This window comes from Bos taurus, chromosome 23, assembly GCF_002263795.3.
Source record: "Bos taurus isolate L1 Dominette 01449 registration number 42190680 breed Hereford chromosome 23, ARS-UCD2.0, whole genome shotgun sequence".
Classification (NCBI taxonomy): domain Eukaryota; kingdom Metazoa; phylum Chordata; class Mammalia; order Artiodactyla; family Bovidae; genus Bos; species Bos taurus.
The window spans coordinates 30,301,421-30,312,593 of NC_037350.1; the positions used below are offsets into that span (position 1 = coordinate 30,301,421).

Sequence of the window (11,173 nt, forward strand, 5' to 3'; positions counted from 1 at the left end):
TAAGGGAATTCTGACAAGTCAACATCATTTAGGTGGGACCCCTTAAACCCAGGTTTTAGTGTTAACTAAAACAACAGAAAAAAAAATTAAAATCATACCCATGGCTCCAGCCAGTAAACTGAAACAAGCCTCTCTGATAAAGGTAACAATGATAAATTCATAACAATCTCAGAATTCATTCTCGTATACTGTCTCCACATTTCTGCCCCAAATTAGCAAGGACCTGTAGTGTTTCTTGCCCTGGCAGAGCCTGCAGCAGTCTTAACCCTGTTTACTTGGTGGAGAGGGCCATGAGGAGAATTGTTCCTTTTACTCTGCATCGCACTCAGTAAGGAAGTATTAGGATTTTTAAGATTTTATCTTTAGAACAGTTTTATATCACAGCAGAACTGAGCAAGAGTACAGAGATTTCCCATATAACCCTTACTCCCCACACATGCATAACCTCCTCCTTTATCAACATCTCGCACCAGGCTGGTACAATTGTTACAACTGATGAACCTATTCAGGAAGTCATAATCACCCCAAATCCATAATTACATTATGGTTCTGTCTGGTATTGTACATTCTGTGAGTTTGGAAAAATGTATAATGACACGCATACACCATTATATCATACTGAGTAGTTTCATTGCCTAAAAATCCTCTGTGTTCTACCTAGTCATCCCTCCCTTCTTCCTATACATTGGCTGATCTTTTTACTGTATTCCTAGGTTTACATTTTCCAAACATACTGTACGATAGTTGGAATCATACTGTAAATTATGTTGCCTTTTCAGATGGCTTCTTTCAGTTAGTAATTAGCACTTGAAGTTCTATGTCTTTTTGTGGCTTGACAGCTTGTGTCTTTTTAGCACTGAATTGTCTGGATGTACCACAGTTAATTTACCCATTCACCTTCTGAAGGACATCTTGGTTGTTTCCAAATTTTGGCAATTATGAGTAGAGCTGTTACAAACATCTTTGTGCAGGCTTTTGTGTGGATATAAGTTTTCAGCTCCTTTGGGTAAACACCCAGGTGTGTGATTTCTGGATCACACGATTAAGAGTATGTTTAGTTTTGTAAGAAACTGCCAGAGTGTCTTCCAAAGTGGCCATACCATTTTGTATTCCCACCAGTGAATGAGAGTTCCTGTTGTGCCGCATCCACACCAGCATTTGGTGTCACTGTTCTGGATTTTATTCACTCTAATAGGTGTGTCGTGGAATCTGATTGTTGTTCTAATCTGCATTTCCCTGATGACATATGTCTTAGTCCATTTGGGTTGCTGTAACAAAGTGTCACAGACCAGGAGACCTATTTACAACATTTATCTCACAGTTCTGGAAACTGGGAAATCCAAGATCATGGCACTGGCAGTTTCAGTGTCTGATTAGAGCCCACCTTTTGGCTAATAGATAGCACCGTATAGCTGTAACTTTGTCTGGTGGAAAGGACAGGAATCACTGTGGGTTCTCTTTTATAAGAGCACTAACCCCTTACAGGAAGGCTCTACTTTCATGATCTAAGCACCTACCCAAGCCCCCACCTCTTAGGTTGTACACTCATTTAGCTGCAAGGTAGCTAGGAGAAAACTGCCTCCTAGTGGCCTCTTTAATCATACAGAATAGCCAAAACAAGTGATGAATGTCCACTAACCTATCACATAGGGCACTGATACAGGGGGGGAAAATGAAGCCACTTTCTCTACTGAGAGGATTTTTTCAAATGTGAATTTTAATATTAATTTTAATTATTATATTCCTTAATGTTTCTATTGAGGATATACCCCATTGCTCCCCCATAAGGGTATAATTTTCCCCCTGGTATCATCAAAACTTCTGCCAACTCAGGGTTTTTTTTAAAGATATGTTTTTATTCATTCATTCATTTATGCATGCTATGCCAGGTCTTAGTTGTGGCATCCCCTAATCAGGGGTTGAACTCAGGCCCCTTGCATTGGAATATTTGAGTCTCAGCCACTGGATCACTAGGGAAGAACCAAATCAAGGTTTTTAAAGTCATCCTTTTTCTTGATTTTAGCAGGTGTCTCTCATCAAAATTCAATGAAGCACATGAATGAAAGTTTTCCAGAGGATTTCATTCTCATGGGCTTTACCAAATATCCATGGTTGGATGTTCCTTTCTTCTTTGCCCTCCTAACCTCCTACATGTTCACACTATTGGGAAACATTGCTATTATTCTGGTTTCCCAACTAGATTCCCAACTCCAAAGTCCTATGTATTTCTTCCTCACAAGCCTCTCCTTCCTGGACCTCTGTTTCACCACCACAACTGTACCCCAAATGCTGTTCAACTTAGGCGGACCCAACAAGAACATCACTTATATAGGCTGCATGACCCAGGCATATGTATTTCACTGGCTAGGCTGTACTGAATGTGTCCTGCTTGGCACCATGGCCTTAGACCGCTATGTAGCTGTGTGTAAGCCTCTGAGATACCCTGTAATCATGAACCACAAGCTCTGTCGGCAGCTCTCCAGCACTGCTTGGCTCATTGGTCTGGCCAATTCACTACTGCAGTCCACACTCACAGTCCAGCTGCCTCTGTGTGGGAAACAAGAACTGGACCACTTCTTTTGTGAACTGCCTGGTCTAATTAAGATGGCTTGTGTGGACACCACAGTCAATGAGCTTACTTTAGCGGTGGTGGCCACCTTCCTGATAATGGGTCCCCTCTCCATGATTCTTGTCTCTTACAGTTATATTGCACAAGCTGTATTTCGAATTCCTTCTGCTGGTGGGAGACTTAAGGCCTTCAACACTTGTTCTTCGCACTTATTGGTGGTGTCTTTATTTTATGGCCCTGGCATCTACATCTATATGCAGCCTTCAGGGGACAGCCCTCAAGACCTTATCAAAGTTCTGACGCTGTTTTACTGTGTTATTACTCCCATGGCCAACCCATTCATCTACACCTTGAGGAACAAGGATGTTAAAGGAGCTTTGAGGAGACTTCTGAGGAGGGCCATTTTGTCCAAGAAAATATGATGCTTTATTCTGAATAGGAAAGCTCAACAATAACGTGAAATATATCCTCCTTTAAATAGATGTTCCATCAAAATCATGCTCAAAAGTCAAGTCAAAAAAAACCTTTGTGTGTTCTGTTTACCACTTCTGATATCAAACACGTAGGGTTTTTTCCGCACAATATCTGGTTCTCTAAAACCAACTGGGATGTCCTACAGTTCAGTTCTATTTTTTGGTTGTGCTGGGTCTTCCTTGCTCAGTGCAGGCTTTCTCTAGCTGCGGCAAGTGGGGGCTACTCTCTCTGGCTGCAGTGAGGGGTCTCCTCATTGCAGTGGCTTCTCTTGTTGTGGAGCACAGGATCCAGGGTGCACAGGCTTCAGTATGGCTCCAGAGCACAGGCTTATTAGTTGTGGTGCATGGGCTCAGTTTCCCTGTACACGTGGGGTCCTCCCAGCCTAGGGATGGAACCAGTGTCCCTTTCATTGCAAGGTGGACTCTTAAACCAATGAACCACCAGGAAAGCCCTCTCAATTTAATTCTGACACTACCCAGAGTTAGCATAGACCTCACAGATTAAGGGCTCAATTCCACAAAATTTTATTATTGGAGAATAGGTTCTCTTCTTGTTGCAGTAAGAATTCAGAGTTGAGACAGGGAAGCTAAGACAGCAAAGTGAGAATTTATTAAGCAATAGTATACTCTCAGGAGGGAGAGTGGGCAGGATCAGATGAGCAGCTGCTCTGAGTTCCTTCGGCAAGCTGGTTATATGGAATGTGAAAATGATTGCACAGACAATATTCATTGAAGAGGCAGGGGTTTCGGGTCAAATCTCTTGATTTTCATCCCAGCTCTACCTTCCCCAGGGGAAGAGGGATTTTCACCCCTCTTTGGTCTTGAGCAGAAGTGTCATGGTGTCAGTGCCTAATGGGTACTTCTTTTCTGCAAGGCTAAATTTATTGTAATTGAGGGCATAATGAGCAAAAGGTGACATTCAGAGACCAGAAATGCCCATCTATTGCAGCCTTTCTTTGCCTCTAGGACTCCTGTCTCCACAAGATGGACCGTTTCCAGTCACTAGCTCTTGCTCCCACCCCCTTTCTCAGCTCACATCTAGTTAACTACCTGTTCTCATACCTCCACTTCAGAAGCCAATAACAAATTCAGGCCACCTGTACTTCTGACCAGCCAACTATAAAATCAAGGGCTTCTACAACTCCTTCCTCAGATTTGATAATTTGCTAGAATAGCTCACAAAATTCAAGGGAACATTTTACATACTTTTACTAACTTATCTTGGGGCTGAAATAGCTCAGTTGAGAGAGCATTAGACTGAAGATCTAAAGGTCCCTGGTTCAATCCCAGGTTTTGGCAGAAAAGCACTTTTTTGGGGGCTTCCCAGGCCAGTAGAGGTAAAGAACACGCTTGCCAATGCAGGAGACCTAAGAGACATGGGTTTGATCCCTTGGAGGAGGGCACAGCAACCCACTCCAGTATTTTTGCTTGGAGAATCCCATGGACAGAGGAGCCTGGAGGGCTGTGGTCCATAGATCTCAAAGGGTCAAACATGACTTAGCACACACGCACCAATTTATTATAAAAAATATAACTCAGGAATAGCCAAATTCAAGATATGCATAGGGCAAGATATGACAGGGAGGAGCAGTGGGCAGAGCATCCATTCACTTTCAGGGCATGCCTCTCCTGCATCTCAGTGTGGTCACCAGTTAGGAAGCTCTCCAAACTTCATTGCTCAGTTAATTTTTATTCCAGGTGCCGATGGACACAGACAAAAAATGCAACTTCTGATATCTAATAAAAAGGAGCTACTTACTTAGTGGGTAATCAACAGCCTGCCTCAGTCCTAAATAAAGTCATGGCATTTTGAGTTCTAAAGTGCATGTACCTACTCTTAATGAATGTGTGCTAAAAGATCAGTGAATAGTTGGATGAATGAATGATAACAGGTACAAGAAACAAAATGAGAAACTGGAGATACAGTGGTCTAGTGGTTATCAAGAGGGGAGGAATATAATAAGGAGAAGGAAAAGAGGAAACCGGAGAATGAGAACTGATGAAACTCCTGAGTTGGAGTGTCCTTAAACTCACTAAACTTCAATAATGACAATATTTTTCAATAATTATAATAATATTTAAAAGCCGGAGGAAAAATAATTTAAATCCATTTCTCAGTTTCTTCATCTCTAGAAATGGTTTGATTTAAAAAAATAAAAACTATTGAAATATAGTATATATATTTAAAAAGTACACAAATCTTAGGTGTACAGCTAAATGAAATTCCTGAAGTGAAATCACCACACAACCACCACCAACATCAAAAAATAGAACATTACCAGTTCCCCAGAACACCCCAGTCGTGCTCCCTCCCTAACTATTCCTTTCTTACTCCCTGTTGTGGCTTCTAACACAGAGATTCCTTTTCCCTGTTTTAAACTTGATATAAATGGAATCATGAAATATGCATCTTTTGTGTCTGGTTTCACTCATCATTATGTTTGTGAAATTTATCACTTTGGCTTGTAGCTGTAGTTCATTCACTTTCATCATTCATAGTATACCATTTTATGAATAAACTTCCATTTTGCACTCATCTTGCTGTTAATGGACTTTTGGATTGCTTCTGGTTTTAGAACTATAAAAAATGTGGCTAAAGTGTGTCTTCAGATGTAAATATATATACAATATATATACTCTGCTGGCAGCAATATAACTAAAAGTGAAACTCCTGTGTCGTAGAATATGCATATGTTCAACTTCAGTAGATATACCAAAGAGTTTCCCAAAAACGGTGTTGCCAATTTACACTCTTATGAACATTTCCATTGCTCCATAATCCTCGCCAACATTTGGCACTGTGAGTTCATTTTTAACAGGGATTTTAGCATTTAGTTTGTAATTCTTTCAGTTCAGTTCAGTTGCTCAGTTGTATCTGATTCTTTGCGACCCCATGAACCACAGCACGCCAGGCCTCCCTGTCCATCACCAACTGTCGGAGTCTACCCAAACCCATGTCCATTGAGTCAGTGATGCCATCCAACCATCTCATCCTCTGTCATCCCCTTCTCCTGCCCTCAATCTTTGTCAGCATCAGCGTCTTTTCAAATGAGTCAGCTCTTTGTATCAGGTGGCCAAAGTATTGGAGTTTCAGCTTCAGCATCAGTCCTTCCAATGAACACCCAGGACTGATCTCTTTTAGGACGGACTGGTTGGATTTCCTTGCAGTCCAAGGGACTCTCAAGAGTCTTCTCCAACAACATAGTTCAAAAGCATCAATTCTTCGGTGCTCAGCTTTCTTTATAGTCCAACTCTCATGTCCATACATGACTACTGGAAAAACCATAGCCTTGACTAGATAGACATTTGTTGACAAAGTAATGTCTCTGCTTTTTAATATGCTGTCTAGGTTGGTCATAACTTTCCTTCCAAGGAGTAAGTGTCTTTTAATTTCATGGCTGCAATCACCATCTGCAGTGATTTTATAGCCCCCCAAAATAAAGTCAGCCACTGTTTCCACTGTAGAGCCCCCCAACAGTTTCTACTGTTTTCCCATCTATTTGCCATGAAGTGATGGGACCGGATGCCATGATCTTAGTTTTCTGAATGTTGAGCTTTAAGCCAATTTTTTCACTCTCCTCTTTCACTTTCATCAAGAGGCTCTTTAGTTCTTCTTCACTTTCGGCCATAAGGGTGGTGTCAAACTGCGTATCTGAGGTTATTGATATTTCTCCCAGCAATCTTGATTCCAGCTTGTGCTTCCTCCAGCCCAGCGTTTCTCATGATGTACTCTGCATAGAAGTTAAATAAGCAGGGTGACAATATACAGCCTTGACATACTCCTCTTCCTATTTGGAACCAGTCTGTTGTTCCATGTTCAGTTCTAATTGTTGCTACCTGACCTGCATACAGTACCTAATGGCCTATCAGATCGGCAATATTCAAAAGCCTGAAAACATACAATTAGGGAGGTTGTGTGAAAGCAGGCACTATCTCACATTGCTGTTGAAAGTGCAAAATGATACAACGCTTACAAAGACATCTCCCTTCTCTCTTCATTGTTCATTGCAGCATTATTTGTTAAAGCAAAATACTGGAAAGAATCCAAATACGCTCCCTAAAAGATTGGTTAAAAAAACAATAGTGTGTGTGCTTAGTTGCTCAGTCGTGTCTGACTCTTTGTGACCCACAGACTGTAGCCCACCAGGTTCCTCTGTCCATGAGATTTTCCCAGTCAAGAATACTGGAGTGGGTTGCTATTTCCTTTTCTAATGCAATGAAGTACCATGTCACAGTAAAAGAAAAAGATTATTTCCATCAACAGATTTAGGATGATTTCCAGCTTATTCTTGGAGAAGGAAATGGCAACCCATTCCAGTATTCTTGCTGGGAAAATCCCACGGGCAGAAGAGCCTGGCAGGCTACAGTTCAAGGGGTCGCAAAGAGGTGGACACGACTGAAGCAACTGAGCATGCACGTGCACCAGCTTATTCTATTAAAGTAAGATGCAAAAGGGTATATATAACATTATTTATAGATATAAAGGGGTAAAAGTTTGTTTTTGTACAAGAAAGGAAGGGAAGGGATAAGAGAAGGAAGTAGGAAGAAGGAAAGGATAAAACTAATAAAAATGGGGCAAGAGTATATAGGAGATAAAAGAGTTAGGGATTGAAACAAAACTCTGAATATATATATTTTTTATGTAATTTTAATTTTGAGCTGTTTTTCATATTCAGAAAGGAGAAGGAAGAAAGGAAAGCAAATCTTGAAACTGAATAAAACAGAAACAAATGACTAACTGTATATCAAATTTATAATATAACTACACAGAGAAAAGAATTCAAATAAGTTATGTATATATACTCTATCTCCCTTAATGAGATACAATTCAAGAACAAATAAAGCAAGCAAAGAAATTTAGAACTGTACATAGTAGATGTGTTATTGCTAATGGTGTTGATATTTTAATTTTGAAAAAATTTAAAATATATATTGTAAGACCAAATTGAATGACTATATGGATGTTGTTGGGAACAGGGTTTTTTTCCTGTGGAAGAAGGGAAGATCATATGTGCAATGGTGAAAATGAAAAAGAAATCTGTGACGTTGTATTTGAATTGGAAATATTTTATAAAATCCTTATCATATGTATATTTTATTCCAGCCCTAAGGTCTAGTGATGACTTTGCAGGTGGCCAAAGTGGTAAAGAGTCCACTCGCCAATGCAGGAGATGTAAGTGACGCGGGTTAGATCCCTAGGACAGGAAGATCCCCTGGAGGAGGGCCGGGCAACCCACTCCAGTATTTTTGCCTGGAGAATCCCCAAGGACAGAGGAGCCTGGTGGGCTATAGTCCCTAGGGTCGCAAATGAGTTGGACGGTAGTGACGCAACTTAGCACGCACGCATGTGTTACTAAAAAAAAAGGGGGGGGGGTCTAATGATAGGGATACTGGATACTGATCTATCCCAGTAGCAATGAGTTTATTATTCAAAATTCAGATCTTAGTTTCTGTATATCATTCTACATTAAAAGGAACCACAGCTTCATGGAGCAATGGAGATTCCAGGTCTAAGGCAGGAAAAGTATAAAATGAGCCTGGAATATCTTGTGCTAGAAAATAAGGTGCACACAAAGCTTTCTTTGCAGGAAATAGTAATTGATAAATGTAGACAGAATGTGCCTTAGGTTTCGATGCTGGGAGGGATTGGGGGGCAGGAGGAAAGGGGACAACAGAGGATGAGATGGCTGGATGGCATCACTGACTCGATGGACGTGAGTCTGAGTGAACTCCGGAGTTGGTGAGGACAGGGAAGGCTGGCGTGCTGCAATTCATGGGGTCGCAAAGAGTCGGACACGACTGAGCGACTGAACTGAGCTGAAACGGATATAATTATACCGAACCCACAGGACTGTTATGCAGAATAAGTGAGTGAGTACGTGTAAATGAAATAGTGTACAGAAAACACTGTGTTGGACAGTTATTGTATTACCCACCCCAGCCCCTTGAAAGAGACTATGAAAGCCAGCGCCTCCCTACGCCTAGCAGGGATTCAGAGCAGCGACCACAGAGGTGTGAAAACCTCCGGGCTTACTAGAAGGAACACACCCTGAGAGCCGCGGTGTGACGCACTTCCGGCCTTTGTAGTTTATCGTTATCCAGGCTGAGATTGTCAAGGATTCGAAGGTGGTGCCCGCGGCTGCCCGGTGGCTTCGGAGTCGGGCTACCGCAGGGCCTTTGAAAAGTCCGGACTGTGCGCTGTGGACTCTGGACTGGGTGTGGGGAGGAGGCAGCGGGTCTTCTTGGCCAGGGCTTGGCTGGAAAGGTGAGGGGCAGAGGAGGCTGCCCGGAACCTGCAAGGGCCTTGTTAGTTGAAAGTCAGCGTCCGTGTCCCCACCCCCATCCCCTTCGTCTGTTCCTGAAACTTCAAACACTTGGTCCTAGCACCGGTGTCCTTCGGAACTCTCTTTCCCTGCATCTAGGATAAGATTAGGTTCCGATAGCCAGAATGGTTTTGTATTTTCCCACGGCTGCCATTCTCTACTGGGGGCTTATTTTAAACAATGAGCACGACAGTTTTATAACATTGCCACAGCCTCTTTAGTCTGATCACTCAAGAATGTATAGGCTCTTGCCAACTGTTTGATTTAAAACAAAACAAAACAAAACACGAATATTTAAATAGCACTTTCATGTCCGCCAGCACTGTCAAAGCACTTTCCCGATATTAACTTAGTTCTAATAACTTTATGAGGTAGACACTAGTAGTATGTTACTTCCCCGTCCCGCCACCTTTTTTACTTTTTTAAGGCCCAAGGAAGAAAATGAAGTTGAGTAACTAGCCCGGGTTTTACAGCTGGTAATGGGGTGTACTCAGGATTCACATCCAGGGAGTCTGACTTCAGAGTCCATTTTCTTAACCCTTTGCCGTGCTGACTCAGCTCTTTTTTTCTGTATTAGCTTTATTGTAAGGGAAGTGAGTTCCCTTATTTGAATATGGTGCTACCCCTTTTACACCTTAGTAATCTTGAACTTCTAGTTAGGATTTAAGTTTAGAGAGAGGAATATACTTGAGGACGTGTGCCGTCTGCAAACCTGATGAAGCAGCCATTTCATTTGTGTGTTGTACACCTGTTTTCCCACCCACTCGCTGGTGTTGCGCTTTGATCAGTTAGAAAAGATGACAGAGAAGAGGGAAATTGATCTCAGTGAAATTGAGTCAAGATTTGAAACACCATGGACCAGAATAGCACCAAGTGGCGCTAAGCGGTAAAGACCCTGCCTGCCAATGCAGGAGACATTAGAGACGCGGGTTGGATCCCTGGGTTGAGATGACCTGGGGAGGGCATGGCAACCCACTCCAGCAGTCTTTCCTGGAGAGCCCATGGACAGAGGAACCTGGCAGGCTGCAATCCATAGGGTCGCAAAGAGTCAGACACACTGAAGCGACTTAGCACCCGTGCATATCAGAAATGGTTTTCTGTTGGCAGAGCTCAAAGCTTCAGTTGCATTGTCTGTGAACAAGAAAAGCTTTGACTTGAAACCAAGATGAGTAGGTAGCAAATAGGGAAAAATATTTTCAGGGGCCTGAAAAGTTGACTAAACAAGTGGTTGTTTATTCCTTTGAAACCAATCTTGGTTAATTGAGTAATTTTGTACCCCAAAAATTTCTCACCCTAAAACAAGCTCAGCAGACCTGGTTCATGCTACCACCATCTCACCCCTGAACTATTACTTTAGCTTCTCTTCCTGCTTCTGCTTTCCCATAGTCTTTTGTAGCAGCAGCCAGTTATGTTTTTATATTAAAACTGAGTAAAATTTTATCACCCCTCTTGCTTGAAACTTCCAGTAAGCTTTCCTCGTCTCTTAGAGTACAAGGCAGAACCCTTATAATGGCTTTTCATGATCTGTTCCTAACCTGACTTCATCTCCTGTTCTGTCTTGTTTGCCTTCTCTCTTCTAGCCACATTGGTTAACTAACTGTTCCTGAAAAATGCATACATGTTCCTGCCTCCAAGAACTCAGTGTTCCCGTGCATGCAACAGTCTTTCTCCAGATAGTTCCATGATTTGCTCCTCACTTCCTTCAGGTCTCTGCTCAAATAATAGTTTATCAACAAGGCCTTCCTTGACTAACCCACATAAAATAGAAACCTTTCTTCCCTCTTACTATATCCTTTACATTTATTGTT

The 11,173-nt window shown here is 41.9% G+C and overlaps 1 protein-coding gene and 1 non-coding gene across 2 annotated transcripts; both read left to right on the forward strand.

Annotated features, from left to right (window-relative positions):
• The first annotated feature begins 1,808 nt into the window (after positions 1-1,808).
• LOC112443785 (olfactory receptor 2B11-like) lies at positions 1,809-2,997 on the forward strand. Its single transcript, XM_059880642.1, has one exon. It carries the CDS (start codon positions 2,047-2,049, stop codon positions 2,989-2,991), a length of 945 nt encoding a protein of 314 aa, XP_059736625.1. The 5' UTR covers positions 1,809-2,046; the 3' UTR covers positions 2,992-2,997.
• A 1,271-nt stretch (positions 2,998-4,268) lies between these two features.
• On the forward strand, positions 4,269-4,341 carry TRNAF-GAA (transfer RNA phenylalanine (anticodon GAA)). Its single transcript has one exon. It is a non-coding gene; the product is annotated as a tRNA-Phe (tRNA).
• Positions 4,342-11,173: the final 6,832 nt, after the last annotated feature.

Excerpts from the sequence above, each read along its gene's own strand:
- LOC112443785 (XM_059880642.1), top strand. The coding sequence starts at position 2,047 with ATGAAGCACATGAATGAAAGTTTTCCAGAGGATTTCATTCTCATGGGC.